General features: G+C 35.2%; 2 protein-coding genes across 10 annotated transcripts in view; one reads left to right on the top strand and one right to left on the bottom strand.

Annotated features, from left to right (window-relative positions):
• The window catches only part of PIK3C2G (phosphatidylinositol-4-phosphate 3-kinase catalytic subunit type 2 gamma), a 518,046-nt gene that overhangs the window by 47,302 nt on the left and 450,947 nt on the right, over nt 1-19,797 (top strand). The gene's annotated exons all lie outside the window — the stretch shown is intronic.
• RERGL (RERG like) overlaps nt 1-19,797 on the bottom strand; it is a 260,323-nt gene that overhangs the window by 16,629 nt on the left and 223,897 nt on the right. For 4 of the 9 annotated variants that reach the window (XR_014803786.1, XR_014803787.1, XR_001303542.3 and 1 more), the window contains exons 1-3: nt 5,369-5,479; nt 4,189-4,245; nt 300-373 (exon numbers count right to left, since the gene is read on the bottom strand). Coding sequence is in view for 6 of the 9 variants with exons in the window: in XM_005655665.4 (XP_005655722.1) it covers nt 300-373; nt 4,189-4,245; nt 5,369-5,420 (183 nt within the window). In the remaining 3 variants the exon portion in view is untranslated. Of the gene's footprint in view, nt 1-299; nt 374-4,188; nt 4,246-4,593; nt 4,598-4,964; nt 5,105-5,368; nt 5,480-6,027; nt 6,117-19,797 lie in introns of those variants that run through there. The other 5 variants (XM_084956672.1, XM_084956671.1, XM_084956670.1 and 2 more) reach the window with 3 other exon arrangements.

Below are 19,797 nucleotides of genomic sequence, written 5' to 3'. Positions count from 1 at the left end.
ATATAAACTGCATTTATGTCATTAAATATTAGCTTATGACGCCTCATGGTTGACCTCATAGAAATGTATTATGCATGCAGCCTAATATTGCTATTTTAAAGATATCTGTGATATGATAATTTGTTATAACTTTACAAAGATGCTAGATAATAGAATTTATAACACTAAAATAATCTCAAATTTTTTAATAATTAAAATTGAAAGTTACCTAAGTTTTAAGACTAGCAATTTCGCACTTAGCTTTGTCCAATTTTCTTCAAATTGTGATTAAAAAAATAGAAATGTTTTGTTGTACTTACCTGAGAACAAGGGTCGTATATTTCAAGATTCAATTGCTTCCCTTCCAAACACAAATATTTATTATAGATAGATTCTGAAAAATATGCATATACTCATTGTGAGTATGAAAATACTCCAGAACAAAAAAAATAGACATATCTGGATGGCAATCCTGTGAATTCAAACAGTCATATTTTAGTTGAGTAGTACAGTGGCTTTTCTTTATTGCTAGTGGTCAAAAAAACATATATTTACTAATACATATTTCTTACAAATGAACTTCACCACTACATCTATTCACCTATTCCCTTTTGTGCTTATGTACTTATTTTCCATTCTATTACTATGGATAAATTATCTGTGTTTCCATCTAAGGCTAATCCATTCACTATGAACTAGTTACCATAGTTACCATTTCTTCTGATCTACTGAAAGACATGGCTCCACTAATTCTACCTCTCTCTTCAGCATCATACATTATCCCTCTTTACTATATCATTTCTAACAGCAGAATTTCTCCTAATTTAACAACACATTAGAATCCCATAATCTCTCTCAACTATTGCTCCATTTCTCGGTTGACCTTTTGTTAAATACCTACCCCTCCTTCCATATCCAATTTCTCTCCTTCCATGATCTTCAAATTATTCCAATCAGGCTTTAACTCCACTTCTCTAAAACTGTTCTTATCAAGGTTATAGATTTAGACCCAGTGGAAATTTTGTATCTTGATCTTGCCTGATCAGTAGTGTTAATGTACTCGATCATGCCTGCCTCTTTAAAATGTTTCTTTCACATGGCTTTCAAGACATTCTCCTGTTTTGTTTCGTTTTTTCTTTACTCTGTGTTGCTTTGTGTTAATCTTTTTTGTTTGCCACAATATCTTCCCTCACTCCAAACATGAATCCAATTTATGGGTCTCTTCTCTATCTACATTCACTCCCTTACTAATCTCATCCAGTGAGAATCTTTATGTAACAATTATTGCTGATTAAAAACATACTTGTAGCTCAGACCTCTTCCCTGGACTCCCAACAACTACCACCATGGGACACCTCCATTTAGATACCTGAGAGACATCTCAACCTTAACATGCTTAAAACAGAACCTCTGATCACCCTGCAAAGACCACTTCTCCCGTAGTTTTCCATTTCATTAAATGATATATCCATAACTCTAGTTTTGCAGGTTAAAAGCCTTAAGGTCATCCTTGATTCTTACTTTATCTTATATTCTATACTTATTCTATTAAAAATTCCTTTTTACTGTATCTTCAAAGTATTTTTTGAATGTATCTGTCTCTCTTCACCTTCATTGCTAACGCTCTGGTCCAAGCCATCCTTATTTTTGCCTCTATTATTACAAAACCTCCTAATTCATCTCTCTGCTTTATCCTGTCCTTAACTGTCTGCTTGTGCCTAGTCTATTCTCAACCCAGGCGCAGAAGTGAATTTGTAGCCAGATCATGTCATTTTTCTGATCAAATCTCCCCATAGCTCCCCATCTCACTTAGATAAATGAAGTCTTTCAAGTGCCTGCCAATTTCCCTAGTTATCCAGTCTTCCATTAGTCCTATGATCTTGATAGTTCTCCACGGCTATTGTTACCGCATTCTCTCCCCTGGAGCCACAGAGTACTCCATACCATTCCTCACATTTTTCAGAAAGTTCCTTCCTCCGAACTTCGGTAACTGTTTCTTCTACTTGGAATGTAATTGCCCAGATACCTTTGTGGTTCAATTTTTACCACCTTCATGCCTGTTCAAAGGTCTCCTTCTCAGCAGGGCCTACCCTGACTGCCCTATTTTAAATTATTGTACACCTACACCACTCCCCTATGCTTTCTTTTCCTTCATAACATTTATCATCATAAGACATTATATAGATAGGTAGATAGATAGATAGATCGATAGATAGATAGATCGATAGATCGATAGATCGATAGATAGATAGATAGATAGATCGATAGATAGATAGATAATTAACTGAACCTTCCTTCCAGAATGTAAATCTTATGAGAGCTTGGATATTTGTCTTTTTTGTTCACTGTCATAGCCTCTCTACTTAGAAGAGTACCTGGAATGTGATAAGGTGTTCAATAAGTGTTTGTTGAATGAATGAAGGACTTCATTCCTGTAACTGTCCCTTCAGTGTTTTAATAAAAGACCTACCTCTCTCCAAAACTGCATACTGACAAAAAACCATGACCTATTCTGGCAAATCCTCTGTAACCCATAGTAGGAAGATGTAGCAGACATTTGGGAAGGCAAATTCAGAGGGTTAGGGATGAATTTATAATCCTTCTAGGTTACATTAAATGAAATTTGTAGCAGCTTCATTTAATCTTAAAATATGTTTTCAGACAGTTTATTCTAAACTTTATAGGTTCACTACTGTGATCCATAGCATTTCCTTCTAAGACGTTTAAAAATATCCACCCTTGAAACTCAAAAACTGCCAGCAGGGGTCACCAGCTCTTAACTTTTCAGAATTTTATTACCCCTTCTAAGCCTTCATTTACTAGATGGGGTCAATTTCTGCCAATTAGTCCTCATATAGTGGTGACCTTTTGCTCACTTGTCTTTTAAAAAAGGTCTTACATTTTTAATAGGGACGTAACAGCCAGAAATGTGTACCCTTCATTTGCTTATGTAACTATATGTTGTAAAAGTTAAGATGATGTATTTAATTTTTATTTCTGTTACTGTTTGTGTGTGTGTGTCTGTGTTGTTTTATTTGTGTTTTGTCTTACAGTTTTGTACATTTTTCATGCCTGACTCCTAAGTTGTGTGTTATGTTGACTTTTTTCACTGAGGTTTGTTGACCTGAGAAACGAAACAACAAGAATTTCTCTTTCTATGTATTTCTTTTTTCTATAATCGGTTTTCAAATACTTGCCCTAAAACATTCAAAATGTCGTGGACAGAAATACTATGTTGGCCACATGTAGGAAACAACACAATGCTACACATATTTTCTGAATACTTTAAAAGTTATTTTCTGAAGTACTCTAATAATGCTACCTCATGAATGAATGCTAAAGATTTTTGTGGTTCTTTATTTCTCAGGAAAAACACACTTGCAATCATAACTTCTTCTTACTCTAAGTATTATTGAACAAAAAAATAATTTCACTTTCTTCCAATTCTCATATTCCTTAAAAAAATCTTCGTTCCTGTTTTAAAAACAAAAACAAAAACCCTTCCCTGTCATGCCTTCGATTAGATAAGATATTAGCAGCATTATATAGATTAATTGCTGAGCCAAAAATATATTCAAACTTCTGGCAAAATTACCCACTTTTTATTAATTCCCCACAGTGGCATTTCCCATATGTCATGCTAATTCTGATCAAAATAACAAAAATTTATAGTAGAGTTAGTGAAATGATCCTAAGATTAAATCAAGGTGGCTTGGCATCTGTTTTAGAATTTCTCTGAAACTTACATAAGCAACCTAGATAATTATGAGATGATATTTAATCAAAGCATAAGTTTCCTATTTTCACATGGTTTTGCAATAAAAATAAGCACTTATTTTGTAGTTGCTTGTGCTTTTATAATTAAGTCTTTATCTTTGAACAGATGTTTTAATTTCAAAATTATTTCACAGCTTACTAAAAAATCCATACTCAGATGCTCTACAGTAATTGGTGTGTGGGGGTGTCCCAGTTTTAATGTTTTTCTAGTTCTAGATTGAACCAACTGGATTTCTAATCTATCTCACTTAACATCAAATTGAATACATTTTATCATAAAACATTTGATTCAAGTATTATTTGGGGATTTCTAACCAGAATACATGAATAAATAAGCTGCTTAAATGCAAAAATGGAAGATTCTATTAACTTATTTGATATTAATTATGATGTTGAAGTTTTCAGGTAAAAAATCCTAAAGTCATAACTTACCAAAATTAGAAGCATATTCTCCAATGAATCGCTTGGTAAGAAACCTTACTGTAAGGGCTGCAATAAAAAAAAAACAAGATAGATATAGGGTCTTGCCTGTTTTAGGAGACACTTAATTTAGTTATTACTTAAGGTTTTATATCTCAGTTCAAAAATTACCCAAGTATTCATGAAGACCTTAAAGCATTACTAAGTTATGGTCTAAATAATAATCAGGAAGATTTCCACCATACAACCATAAAAACTGGGAGGCTAGAAAGAAAGTAATCTTAGTGCTTAGTAATCTCTAGTGCTGCCCACTCAAATCACTGTGTAAATAATTCACGAATCCAAAGACGCATAAGACAACTCACCTTAGTAACAAAGACAGATTTCTCATTAAATCTGAGATGAAAGAACTATAACATCTCTTTCTTTTCTTTATCACATCAATTGTGCTGCATGATAATAGAGGCCAGGACAGTATCAAACATTTGCAACTGTTTAAAGAAATAGGGACTTCGAAATCCAGGCAACAGAGAAAGGACCTTAAGTGTTGGTTTATCTTATTGCAGCTCCTGGGTCTGGCCAGTTGTTAGATTCATTAAACTCAGGTAGCTCTTTTGGAAGCATCCTCATTACCATCATAAGGCAATCAAAACCAAACCAAATCAAAACAAAAATGTAGAACTAGGGTGTCCGGTGCTCAGTTCCCCTGCATTTAAAAAGCCATGCCTGTTCAAAATTTCTTCACCCCAGAAATGTGGCATTTAAAGATAATCCACCAGTCTCCAAGCATCTTCTCCACCCTTAGTCTCAGGGCAGAAGAATCTTTTCAAGGACATTGTTTGGCCACTGGTAGGTGTGTGGGTAAGTGTGTTGGAGCAAGAACTGTATAAGATAGTGATGGAGGGATTTCCTGTGATTCCTAGGAATTACAAACATCAGCAGAACAAGATACAAATTAATACCTAAACAGTTATCATCCTTAACTTGTATATAAATTTTATACATTATGAATTATATAACAGTTAATTGCATTGCTTGCTTATAGAATGAAAACACCTACTGAAAAATAATGGATAATTTTATCAAGTTCATTATATGTTAGATTATACAGATATACATATAAATCTATATCATGTCAATAAATTTCTCACTCTGTACTCTACACCATGCCATGGAAAACAACATCACTTACCAGATTTGCCTGTTCCTTCACCACCCAAGACAGCAAGCTTCACCTCATTCATCTTGCTTTTCTGCTCCTTCTTGTTCTGTCCTGTCTTCTGGAGCTATACTGATGTGAACCAAGCATGTGTTTTGAAAAATCCTTTTTATTATTGTTGTTCTCATTTCCCTAAGGCCAACTCCACCCCATACTCCTACCATCCAATAATAACTTTTCAAATATTTTCCTACAGTAGTTTCAAATATGTCCCACTAAAACAAAACCAAAAATGAAACAAAACAGTGGAGTTACTATTTACACAAAGGTGTTAAATTCTATTAAATTCTTAACTATTAGCTTAGCTGACTTCTCCTTTCATGTACCTGGAATCTACCCTCTCCTTAGACCTAGAAAAATAAAGTCTCTTCATTAATAGAGTTTTTGGGTAAACATTCCTATGAATTTACTTTGACTAGATCAGTTTTGCTTTCTCTATTAATATCTGAACCTACATCTTCTTGGGTTTCTTCTGTGAAAGACAAGAGGGGATAAATTAACCCAAACATGAAAAGAAATGAGAGAAGGAAAAGGACCTTGGATGTATTAATTTAGGGTTGATATCAATGCACATGAATATCCAACCCACATTTTTGGGTTGGATATTCTCTTAAGGAGAAATATGTACCCACCAGAATTTTGTTTTTCCAATGTCCTCCTTAATAAGTAACTTTTCTTTCTTTTTTTAAAAGTGTTATAGCAATAGACAACAGTAAGATTTCTGGAAAAAAAAAATAAAGCATCAGCCTCATGTTTAAATAGCAATAAAAAGGAACATGTCATGCTTCCTTATGTAGTACTTTGTAATTAGGAAAAAGAAAAGAAAATTTGGAAGAGGTGTCCGGACATAATTCACTCAGTTATGAAATACAAATGTAAATTTGATACAAAATTCTCACTCTTTTATACTTCTTTTTGTCAACTGTTTCTGCTCTACTCCAAGTCCCCACATTACTTTCTTCCCTTTCTTTCTCCCAATTTGTGTATGTATAACTTTGAGAGTTGAGAGAGGAGTACAACAACAAATAAAATAGTTCAACTTTAGTGGACTACATTTTGAGGCGATAAAGGAATTTCATTTCCCGGTTGGATCTATCACAGAACTACGTGCTTCTTAAAAATGAATTTATGGAGCTCCCTATGGCTCAGTGGGTTAAGGATCTGGTTGAGGCTCTGGTTACTGCTATGGCATGGCTTTGATCCTTGGCCCAGGAACTTCCCATGCTGTGGGCACGCCAAAAAAGGATGGATATTCTATACATCTATGTGTATACTTTGCTGTATACCTGAAACTCACAACTTTGTAAATCAACTATATTCCAATATTTTTTTTCTTTTTATGTCTGCACCTGTGGCATATGGAATTTCTCAGGCCAGGAGTCGGATTGGAACTTCAGCCTCAGGCTATACCACAGCCACAGCAATACCAGATCCAAGCTGCATCTGAACCTATACCACAGTTTATGACAATGCTGGATCCTTAACCAGCTGAGCAAGGGATCACTCCTCACAGACACTATGTCAGGTGCTTAACCCCCCGAGTCACAACAGAAACTCACACTCCAATAAAATTTTCAAAATTGCACTTATTTAACAAATGTCGATTAATTGCTGCTTTTTGCTAAAACTATGTTGTGTTTAACTAAATAGGTCAACAATTAAATAGCACAAATTTCTTCCCTGATGGAGTTTACTGTTTACTAAGAAAAAATAGATACAGAATTATAATAAATATTGTTATTGCTAAAACAGGGCTTTGATTAAAAGCTGAAGAAAGCAGATCAGTAGATAGAAAGGTCTTATCTACTGATAAGAAAGGTCTTCAAAAAGTAGGTAAAGTTTGAAACGTGAGCAGGACCCATAGACAGAGGAAGGAAAAGTGACTGGGGATGAGGGAGATGTGTCCGTTCCAAAGGAAGAAACAGACTCTGTAAAGAAAAAAAAGGCAAGGGAGGGTATGACAATACGTGGGATCAACAAGGTAACAATTGAACAACTTAGATTTCTTTGCTTTTATTACAAACTATTTAAACGTTTAAAAAATAAGCTATGCTCTTTCTTTAATCCACATCACTGTAATAGAAAGTAACAAGAGTGATTTTATTTTTTTTATTATTTATTTATTTATTTTTTGTCTTTTTGCCATTTCTTGGGCTGCTCCCGCGGCATATGGAGGTTCCCAGGCTAGGGGTCGAATTGGAGCTGCAGCCTCCGGCCTACGCCAGAGCCACAGCAACGCGGGATCCGAGCCGCCGCTGCAAACTACACCACAGCTCACGGCAACGCCGGATCCTTAACCCACTGAGCAAGGGCAGGGACCCAACCCGCAACCTCATGGTTCCTAGTCGGATTCATTAACCACTGCGCCACGACGGGAACTCCGTGTGATTTTTTTTAAAAAAAGGAAGTTTACCCGTTTATTTATTAATAAGGAGGAATTACATGTTTTTCCTCTTTCTGGAGAAATCCTATTCTTAACTTCCTAAGAAACTTTTGACTGATGGCTTGAGAAAGTTCAGTATTTCTACTGATAGGGAGGAAAAACAACTTCATAACAGGCATGCCATTTAAAAAACTATATGAAGGGTTGCTTCCAAGGCACCGGCATTCTTTCATCATAGCCTCTTCTTCTCTCTGTTACAAAAGCAGCCTGGGGGAGTTCTCTTGTGGCACGGAAGGTTAAGGATCCAGCATTGTCATTGCAGTGGCTTGGGTCACTGATGTGGCCTGGGTTCAATCTTTGGCCAGGGTGCTTCCACATGCTGCAGGCAAGGGGGGGGGGGAAGCAGCCTTTGGCTGGAATAAAGTGAAGTTATAAACCTGAACAAAGAGAATATAACTATGCAATACTTTTCTGAGAAACAGAGTGCCTATACATATACATATTTGGGGGCCTTGTGTAAAGGGTGTGAAAATGTTAACATTCTGATAAACACATTATTATACTACCTAGAATTTTCTCATGTGTCTCTTTGGTTTTTTTCACAACCAAAGATAAATCATTTATTACTTTATTCATGTATTGAATGAACAAAAATTTATTGTGTATGGGTTTTGCACTACTTTCAGTGCTAAAAACATGTCAATGAACAAAACAGTCATAGATTCTGGTAACAGGAGATGTACATGTAACACTAAAGAATAAGCAATTAATTGCATATCAGGTATTCATGAATGCTATAGAGTTTTATCTGATTAGTTTTGTTTCTCTGAGGTCAAGTTAATCAGCCCTTCTGTGCTAATCTAATTTCCCCATAGTTTCTGTTAGAGACATGATTTCCATCAAACGCTTCAGATTCATAACAGTAAATTGACTCAAATATTTAAGGAGAAAGAGTATCTTTTTGTTCCATAATCCTGCTTTAGAACCTTGAAAAGATGGAATATTTCCCAACACATTTTCTATGTCTATCATAACCTAAACCAGACATAAATGGTATATATAGACACACAAAAAAAGAAATACTTAGACCAATATCATTTATGAATATAGACTCCAGTTCCTAAGCATATTAGCAAAGCAAATCCAGAAACTTATTTAAAAAACCAACCATCCTGAGCTACTAAATCTTTCTACAAAAATGTCAAATTGGTTCAGTAGGAAACTTGGTAGAATATTTCTATATTACCAAGATAAAGGAGAAAAACTATGTGAATAACATGTTCCCAAAAGCATTTCATGAAATTTAACAGCTACTTAAAAAAAAATCTTTTGTAATCTAAAAATAGGGTATTTCTTTGGGAGTTCCCGTCATGGCTCAGTGGTTAAGGAACCCAACTTGTATCCATGAGGATTCAGGTTCGATCCCTGGCTTTGCTCAATGGGTTACGGATCCAGTGTTGCTGTAGTTGTGGTGTAGGCCAGCAACTGCAGCTCTGATTCGACCCCTAGCCTGGGAACCTCCATATGACAAAATAAATAAATAAATAAATAAAAATAAGCTATTTCTTAATGTGATTAATGTTATATTTTTTAAAATTCCAAATATCAAAAAATATAAAGTGCCTGTAGAAGTACTGTTCTTATTTTTATTCTAAAAATAGAATATTTTCTATTACCTTTTATATTTATTTATTTACTTTTTAATGGCTACACCTATGACATATGGAAGTTCCTGGACCAGAGACTGAATCTGAGCCATGGCTGTGACCTATGCCATAGATGCGGCAATCCTGGATCCTTTAACCCACTGCAGTGGATCAGGAATCAAACCCACACCTCCACAGTGACCTGAACCTTTGCAGGTTGCAGTCGGATTCTTAACCCACTGTGCCACAGTGGGAATTCCTATCCATTACTTTTTACCTTATGATTCAACACAATGAAGAAATAGCACACATGGGAAAGAGGAGACACAATGTTTATTATCCACAAATTATATTTTTCTGTCTATATTATTTACAGTATTAGATGCATAAAGCCATTTAGTAAGGTGACCAGATAAAAGATAAATTTAACTAAAGTAACAATTCCAGACAGTAACAATAGCAGCTAACACATGATAACATGTAACACATATTACAGGCAATTAAAAAAATATTTCCCAAGTATACATCATTTAATCCTCTGAGAAACTTCATGAAGCTGTATATCATTAGTACCCTCTAACATGATAGAACTGCAGTCCTTTCCATAAAGAATGAGGGGGGAAGGAATGGAAAGAAGAATAAAACTAAAAGAGAATGTAAAATATTTATATGATGAATTCTCTAATTCTTTATAGGAGATTATAATATAAGCCTTGAATATGTGGAAAAACATGAATAGAACAACTCAATGTTGTAATTATTACCAAAGTAATCTGAAAAAAAAAAAGTAGTGACAATTAAAATCCCAAAAAAGATGGCTTAATTGTTTGCAGACAGCCTGTTTTGGAAAAGAAAATAGGTAAGATAATTAGAAATTTTTAGGTAAAATTGTAGGAAAATATCTCTGATGAACCAAATCATACTAAAAAATAGTTAAATTTTATTTTATTAGAACTAAAAATACATAGAAAAAAAATCCAATGACTTTACATAATTAAATTTTAAGTATCAATTATGTTAGTCCCATGGGATTATTTACCAAGGTGTATGTATTTGTAGACTTATTAATAGCAAAATCAGTATTTATACACAAATGGATCATTTTTCAGCAGAATTGAGGTACTCATTTTCACCCCTAATTATAATCCAAGTTACTAAAGGAATTTACAAAGTTCTAGAAGAAACAAATATTTTCAAGGTGGAATTATTTCTAGACACTTTCATAGGCTAACATGGAAATCTGTCATGGAAGAGTAGTGGATTTTTTTTTAAGAAAATGGAATTCTAATCTCATAAAGCACACATTTTCAAACGGGTTGCAGATTTAAACTACAGTGAGGTGTATGGGCATTTGCACATTATGTTGGGGATAGGTAAGGAATCTAAAGGAGAAATTTTACAGGGGGAGAAAAGATTGCTAAGCTCTATCTTTTTTCTGTTCTCAAAGCACTTTCTGCAATACATCATGTCACAAATAGCACAGATAACATTCCCCAGCCAGAGATTAGAAGCAATTTCTCTGCAATCACAAATCCTTCAAGTCTCTCCCAGAGAAATTATTCAAACCCAGACATTCAATTTAACCAAATGATGACGATATTGCAATTGTAGCTACTATACAAAAATTCCGTTATTATGAATAGTGACTACTAGCAAAAACTTCTACTAGTCCACAATTAAATGTCTTTTGGCTGCAATATATGAATCGTAGAACTAATTACTGCATAGTTCATCAATTTATATTCTAAAAACTCACTCATTACATACAACATCAGGTTCCCCAAACGAGACTTTTTTTGGTAGAGTGATTATTTTTGATGAATTGGTTGTTTCACAGAACAAATATGTGAAACAGATTGCTATGTAACAAAAGCGTTCCCACATTAATTGGTCTGAGAAGACTATTTTTAGGGTGTACATCTATTCATGGTTATAGTTTTTGGCTTAATATCTTTTGGAAGTCTTTGCTTAAAATTTAACAAACTATTTCTGACTACTGAACAGCAACCCACTCGATAAACTTCAGCTAATCTGAATTATCTTCCTTTCTTTTTCTCCTTTTTCCTATCCTCCTTTCCCTCCCCCCACCTCTTCCTCTTGGTATGAAGTGTCTCTATCTCTTGCTTACTTTCTTTTTTCCTTTCTTCTTGGATCCCTTTGAGTACTGTGTCAGCAGTGCTCTAATATTTCACAGTGCTACTCTCTGATGCTTGTTACTGTTTTCATTCCCTGTGCTGGTACTCACTCAGCTCTCTAAACATGGAGATTCCTCTTTCTCAGTTCCAGGATATTTTATTGTATTATTTCTTTAGCAATGTATTAAACTCTATCTTATGTGTTCTTTCTGGCTGAAACTCCCATTAACTGGATTTTAAACTTACAAGCCATTCCCAATGGCTCTGACAGTTTCTCTGCCACTGACCTGTGCTATAGATTTAACTTTTCCTTTAGGGGTTATTTATTTTGTCTTGTGTGTATGTATATGTATGTATGTATTAAGTATGTGTATGTGTATATGTATACTATATATATGTATAATTTTAAGAGTGTTTTCTTGTTTGCTGGCATTGTAATGAGATATTCTAAACATTAATATAAATTTAGAGAAAAATATGAAGTTTAATACTTTTGCTGTAGGATTTGCAACTGTATACAATCCTCATCATAATAAACTTCACCTATATGAACCAGTATTGTTCTATGTTACAATAAATATTTACATATTAATATATTTATAATATGTGGTTTTTCTCTGATATATGTATGTGTATAAATTGCAATTGAAGAAGGTAAAGATATTGATATCAATTCTGAAGCAATTGGAAAACTCAGTTGACATCATTAAAAGCATTGACTTATGACAGTTATACCTTTATAATTCTAAATCATTTTTAGAACAAGCTTTTGAAAGATAATTTTTCACTTGGGTATTATATTCTTAAGAAATATTTTATTCAGTATGTAATGTTAGTAATTAGCTAAATTACATGGGCTTTTTTTTTTTGCAAAAGAAAAATGATGAATACCTCACCAATTTTCAAGGGTTTCAAAGCATATGTGAGACTAAATAATTGAATGGCTTTGGTAATTTCTCTCAGCGTGCATACTTATAATTGCAATTATCTTTTCAAGGTAATGATTCAGTATTTATTTTACTCTTCTAAATTATTCTTGAGGTGTTTATTGTTTCATAAGGTTTTAGTTTCCCGCAACGTTTGTAATAGTTAAAACACGACTCAGCTAGTCACCTTTTTGTATGTTCTAAAAATTTATGTCATCTTTCCACAGATACGAGAGATTTTCTCTGAAGCTACTTTAGTTTTTCTCAGAAGTTGTAGGCTCAAGTATTAGGTAACTCTTTCTTAATCACTTGAAATTGGTCAGTAGATACAAAAGTGACTATAGGCTTCAAAAACAGTCTTCTTTCTGTAACACAGCTGCTCCAACAGGAAGGCTGATTGAGCGCACATTCTGCAGAAATAATGAGTTTAAAAAGCTGAGCAATGCAGATGTGAGAAAGATGTGTTGCTCATATTTTCTCATCTCCTTTCATTACCTTTTAGAAATAAATATTTCAACATTACACTTAAATTTTCAGAATTAAAACTGACATATATACAGCTTTCAGGAAGAAGTGTCATTCTCTCTGATAGGATGTTTCCAGCTGTGATTTGCTCGGGTTACATAAGAAGTAAATATTGAAGCCAGGTTGGCACACAGCCTGCAGTCTTTCCACTGTGGCACACTGCCACCCATCACAGATCTCTTCTTTCCCTGCTCTTTTGTTCTATGTGAAACAGATTCTTCCCTCTCTGGTATTTTTTGCAAGATTCTGATCACCTGTGCCTTAGCCTTGCTGACTTTATCTAACAAGTTTATGATATATGTTTACATTTGGCTTCTTTCTTTTACCCCATCTCCTTGGCTATTTTCTCGAAAGTTGAGCCCATTAGAGTGCCCTCTCTTTGTATTTGTAAACATAAAGTCATGGTTAATGTTTTAGGTATCCCTCTATTTTCTTTCTTATTTGGAGTAAATTAATTTTTTTCAGGTTTGCTTTATATCAAGTATTTTCTTCCATGATTTTTATTACACTAATATCCTGAAATTACTTTATTACATTTCAGCCAGTTCATATTATAGCAAAAGCTATGTCCTGCATTAGACTGTTATTGCTGCAAACTAATTACCACAAACCTAATGACCTAAAACAACACATATTTATTATTTCACCATATCTATAGGTCAGAAGTCAAGGCAACATAGTTCAATTGGATATTCTGATTCAGGGTCTCACCAGGCTGCAACCCTGGTATCAGCTATGGCTGTGATTGTCTCTGAAGCCCTACAGGTGAAAGAGCCATTTCCACTCTCCTTGTGGCTATGGGACTCTGGTTCCTCTTTTTTTTTTTTTTTTTTTTTTCTGATTTTCAGCCAGGGGATGCTCTCAGCTCTTGGGGGAAATCTGCAGTTCCTTGCCATATGGCCCTGTCTATATGCCCTTGCACAACATGGCAGATTACTTCTGCAAAGCCAGCAGTGGAGGGCAGTCTCTCAAGGGCATGCTGGCAAGATAGATAGATAGATAGGCAGGCAGATAGATATAGATAGATAAACAGACTAGATAGATAGATAGGTCAATCTTTTGTAGGGGGGGAGGGTATATCTTATATATATTTATCTTGTAATTATAGGACAGATGTTCTATCATTTTGCTGTATTCTGGTGGTTAGAAGGAGGGTGATTATAGAAGGGTGTAACTCATTGGGGTCACCTTAGGGCATGTCTGTCACATGTCCTAATACTTATTTGATGCTTCTTCTGAACAAAGTATATCTTTATTTTATTTACAGATGTGAGTATCAATGGTGATGATAAAATCACATCTGACATTAATAGATAAGGATGTATGGACATAGCTATTGTCCATTGGGGTAATCTGAGTGAGGCTCAATATAATTCCAATGAATAGTTAGGTCTTGAAATTCTTATCCATAGAAAATGAATCTGAAAACCAGAATTTGAAAAATGAAGTGTTTTAGTTTACATTGTTTAGTTGGCTAGGGTCAGGAAGTGAGCCACACTGGCTATGAGGTGCTCTAGACAGGGAGAAAAGCATGTGCTGTTTCTTGTTCTTCCCCTCTGGGGAAGTAACCGATTTTGAAAATAAAAGACCAGAGCTGACTTCATTTAAAAAGTTCAAGAAATATACATTAATTGCCTACTATGTGCTAGGGCACAGGGAATAAGAAAGGAAAATGAATCATTCATCCTCTGGCCTTGAGGAAGTTTTAATATTTATATATTAAGTATAAACTCAAGTAAACACAGTGTGCCATGGGAGCACAGCTAAGAGAAACCTAGCTAAATTTTAAAAGGATGGTATACTAAGCTGAATAACGGCCCCCAAAGATATCTAGTCTTAATTCATTTCTGGAACTTTTAAATGTTAAATTATATAGGAAAAGGGTATCTGCAGTTGTGATTAAGAATCTTTAGGAGTTCCTGTTGTGGCTCAGTGGTAATAAACCTGACTAGTGGAGGTTCAATCCCTGGCCTCGCTCAGTGGTTTAAGTATCCGGCATTGCCATGAGTTGTGGTGTAGGTCACAGACATTGCTTGGACGTTGCATTGCTGTGGCTGTGCTGTAGGCCAGCAGATGATTCAACCCCTAGCCTGGGAACTTCCCTATGCTGCAAGTGCATCCCTAAAAAATAAAATAAAAAATAAATTTAAAAAAAAGCATCTTGAGATAAGGAGATTATCCTAGATTATCAGGGTGAGCCCTAAATGGAATTAAAATTATCCTTCTAAGAAGGAGACAGAGGGCTATTTAACAGCAGAAAAGATAATGTGACCACAGAAGCAGAAACTGGAAGGCAGCTATGCTAACCACTGTACCACCAACACTTTGACCAGAAGCAGAAATTGAAGTAATGCAGCCACAAGCCCAGGAAGGCTGGCAGCCATCAAAAGCTGGAAGAAACAAGGAATAGACTCCCCCCTAATGACTCTGAGGGAGCAAGACCCTGTGGACACCTTGGATTTAACCTAGTGAAGCTGAATTGGGGCTTCTGACCTAAGGAACTGTAAGAGAATACATGTATGTAGTTTTACACCACAGCATGTGCAGTACTTGTTTACAGAAGCCATAGGAATCTGGTAGAGAAGATACTACAGGCAGAGAGAAAAGCTTGAGCACAGTTATGAAAGTAGGAAGCAGCTAAGAGATCCAGGGCACTGAAATACCTCTGCATTCCTTGAAAGCAAAGAATGAATGAAAATGGTGGGTCAGTTCCCATTGTGGCTCAGCAGATTAAAAACACGACATAGTAACCATGAGGATGTGGGTTCGATCCCTGGCCTTGCTCGGTGGGTTAGGTATCCAGCATTGCCACCAGTTGTGTGGTAGGAGAAGAGTTCCCTTGTTGTGTAGTAGGTTAAGGATCTGGTGTTGTCACCGTGGGGGCTTGGATCGCTACTGTGGTGCAGGTTTAATCCCTGGCCAGGGAACTTACATATACCATGGGCAGGGCCAAAAATGGTTTTTAAAATTAAAAAAAATAAAAGATAATGAGAAATCATGGTGTGATAGAGACATAAAGAGTTGTCAAGAATTTTAAAGAGTTATCAAGAATTTTAAGTAGGAGAGAAATCATTTATTATTTATTTATTAGTATGTCATTTATTATTTATACTCCACTCGAGAAAGTAGTATAAAATATAGTTTGGAAGTAGTGCAATAGAAGAAGTAAGAGAAGCTGAAGAATACCTATGAAAAGGCTATTGTGTATACTCAAAGGTTCTGAATTAGACTAGCAATAAGATCAAGGGAAATCTGTTTTGAGAAATACATAGCCAATAAAAATCAGAAAATCTGGAGAGGTGGTATAAAAAAACAGAGAGTACACCTATGAGGAGTAGTAAATTCTGACTTAAATGATTAGGTTGATTGTAGTGTCATTGACTGAGTTTTTGTTATTTAATTTCACTATCAGAGGCAGTTTGAAGGAGCAGAATTTTCATTTTATTTATTTATTTATTTATTATGGCCTCACCCACGACTTATGGATGTTCCTGGGCCAGGGATTGAATCTGAGCCACAGCTGCGAACTACACCACAGCTGGGGCAACACTGGATCCTTTAATCCACTACACCGGGCCAGGGATGAAACCAAATCACCGCAGTAGGATTCTTAACCCATTGTGCCACAGTGGGAACTCTAATGCTTTCATTTTTAGATGTAGGTTGAAGATACTCTTGAGGCTGTCCAGTAGCAAGCTGGCTGTACAAGTCTAACGCTGGTGCAAGAGGCAGAGCTGTTGGAACATAGAACATGCAGTTTGTCTTACCAATACATTTTCAGTGCAGAGTTAAGTGTTTTTTTTTTTTCCTTTATGACAGGGATTTCAAATTGATGTGTAAATGATTTTTTGAAAAAACATCCACTTTGCTCTCTCCAGAAGAAAGTTGTTCATCCAGACTTTTGTTTTTTAGATGGTTTCTTAAGCCAAATGCCTTAGATACTTGGGAAATTCTAAAAATCATATTAAGTAAAGTATTGCTGCTTATTTTAACAACCCCATAAATAGGCATTACAGACCATATTTTTTACCAGTTTGGAGGCATGCACTCTGAGACTCAGAGGGGGTTTTAAGTATGGAACCCAGAGAAATACACTTAATAAGCAGAAGTTAGGACTGAAGCTACAGTTTCTTTGACACATAATTCTAGTGTTCTTTATACTCGATCATGCTGGCTCTTGGCATTAAAATTTTTCTTCTTAAAGCTGAGTGATTCTTGTTCTTGACATTTGTTGAAGCTGATCTTTTCTATCAGCTTGTAGTGCTATGTAACAAAACCAAAACATTACAGAAATCAATTTTAAAACAAATTATAGTCCTATAATATATAGCATAGCACTTATATCTAGCAGGTCTTCCAACTGTCATTTATTAATTGTTGTCTGGTAATTTTGAGTGTTCAAGCTTAACAGCTAAACTTTTAATAGATGAAGTCAATATAGCCAACTTATTATTCTAACTTTGGTTATAGAGAACACATCATTTGTTTCTGATAGATTTCTTATTTATTTATCTAAACAGGTATTTGTGCTCTGTCACTCTGATAATTAGGTTCTTCCCAAAAGGAACTCCAGCTGAAAACAAATACCTTCCCATGAGAATCTGAACCAGAATTCCCTTTTGCAAATCTGTGCAATCTCGTAGTCTGTATTCTTAGACTTGTTCTCCTTGTTCAATGATGAAATTATTTAGCTACATTCTATACAAGTTGCAAAGGAAACTGTATTTTGTTATAGGAATCTTCGCAAAAAGATACCTGATCAAGGAACAACACTGACGATTGTTTCGCTCAAGAAAAAATGAGTTTTACAAATTACCATTGTCTTGCTTAGTTTTCTGTCCTATATGGACACATTTTTAAAAACCATTTGTACCACTAGCCTAGTTCCTAAGAAACCTGTATTTGTTCCCACTCTTCCTTCCTCCTGCTTTAAAACTGTAATAGTGACCATTTGGGGGATTCAAGTTGAGCAGTAGTTCTCCACTGGACTTTAGGCCTGGACAAGCCAGCTGCTCCTTAGGGACTCAGCTCCATGACTGGGTTTTACATACCCAAATACATCTCAACTAAGAATTCCCCTCAGTCTGGGGTGCCCTCTTCCTTAGTGATCATTAATAACAAATTAACATTAGTAGTTCAGACAAGTCTTGCTGAATCTGAACGGAATTGAGACATAGAAACATAAGATGTTCAAAGATGTTTAGGATACTATACATGGTAATAACTCTTGGGGATAATCAGTGGTAATGAAAATGGAGAAATTCTGAGAAATATTTGTGAAAACATGTGTGCAAAAACAGAATGGGTTAAGGGTGATAAAAAGTGTATAGGTCCGTAATACTGGGTGACTAACTGTCTGATTAATAGAAGTGGAAACATCGAGAAGAAAAGATAATTTAAATTCAAGATATATTCTATTGGAGAGTAAGCTAATGATTTAAATAGCTATAAAGTGTGTTAAGTAAGAAATATATGATGTAGGATCTCAGCAATATTACTCAGTTTTAGCAAAGGGAAAACAGGAGGATCTGGATGTGAATATGAACTAGCCTGTCAGATAGTCCCTATGGAGAGATGGACTAGACTTTTTTTTTTACTTATTTATTTTTTAAAAAATTTATTTTTATTTTTGGTCTTGCCCTGTGGCATGCAGAAATTCCCAAGCCAGGGATCAAACTTGTGCCACAGGAGCAACTCGAGCCACAGAAGTGACCACGCCGGATCATCAACCCTCTGTGCCACCAAAGAACCTCTCTTTTTTAAAGCTATATTTATTTTAAAACGTTCAGACGTAACAATTCCATTTATTGTGCTCATATAACTTGTTTATTTTCCCCTGAAATCCATTCCCAGAAGGTTAGGTTCTGGTAAAATAGCTTTCTCCTGAAGGGCAGGCTGTGTTAAGAGAATACCTGGAGGATTTCAAAGTGGTTCCTTGTCCTCTCCCATTGCCAGAAGGGTTTTTCTCTCAGACATGCATGGTAAGAATCTGGTAGAGCGCCTGAGTATACAACTCAAAAGTACAGGAGCTTCTTTCCTATGACTAGTTCCCCCTGGATATTTTAAAGTCTATACTGAGCTTCCAGCTACTTGTCAGTTACAATTCAGATTTTTCTATTCTGGCACTGGTTCCCACAGAATCAGTGGGTTTCTGTTCTGGTAAGCTGTGTTTCTGTCTCTCTAGTTTTGGTCACTTGGTTTTCCTTGGTTTTCCTTGGTTTTCCTTGTAACCTCACTTTTCTGATGGATCTAAGAGAAGTTGTTAATATTTTAGTTTGTTTGGCTTGTTACTTGTTCTTAGGAGTGAGTGCTGACTTCCAAGCTTCTTTTATACATACTACACCCCTATGTTTCATTTTTAGGGCAAAAACATTGGTAAAAGAAATATATACAGCATTCTGAGTGAAATGGACAGAGTAATTACTACCATACTTATTTTATAGATGGTAAGAAGACTGGGAGGGATTAAATAATTATCCCATGATTATACATCAACAACTGGCAAATCTATGCTTTCGATAAGATTTGACATTAATATTACACTTTAGACTTAGAAAAACGAAAGCACATTTATAGATTTATAGAATTGCTAGAATTTCTCAAGCTGGAATACATATTTTTCAGATAGTTGCCACCTTTTAAGTCACCAATCAAGAAATCAAATGCATTTAAATATTAGGCAGGTAAAATAAATGTGAGAAATGATATAAAATCAACCAAGATAAAGTAAAAGGAGGTTCTGCACATGGTGCTTAACTAAGGAGTGAATGCCTACCCCCATTTAAAT

This window comes from Sus scrofa, chromosome 5, assembly GCF_054392235.1.
Source record: "Sus scrofa isolate SSC_HxYL_T2T_F1_AM1 chromosome 5, Sscrofa_HxYL_maternal_Yorkshire_Landrace_v2.0, whole genome shotgun sequence".
In the NCBI taxonomy this organism is placed as follows: domain Eukaryota; kingdom Metazoa; phylum Chordata; class Mammalia; order Artiodactyla; family Suidae; genus Sus; species Sus scrofa.
Note: the sequence above shows the minus strand (reverse complement) of the source record. Positions and strands in the feature narration are given on the sequence as shown.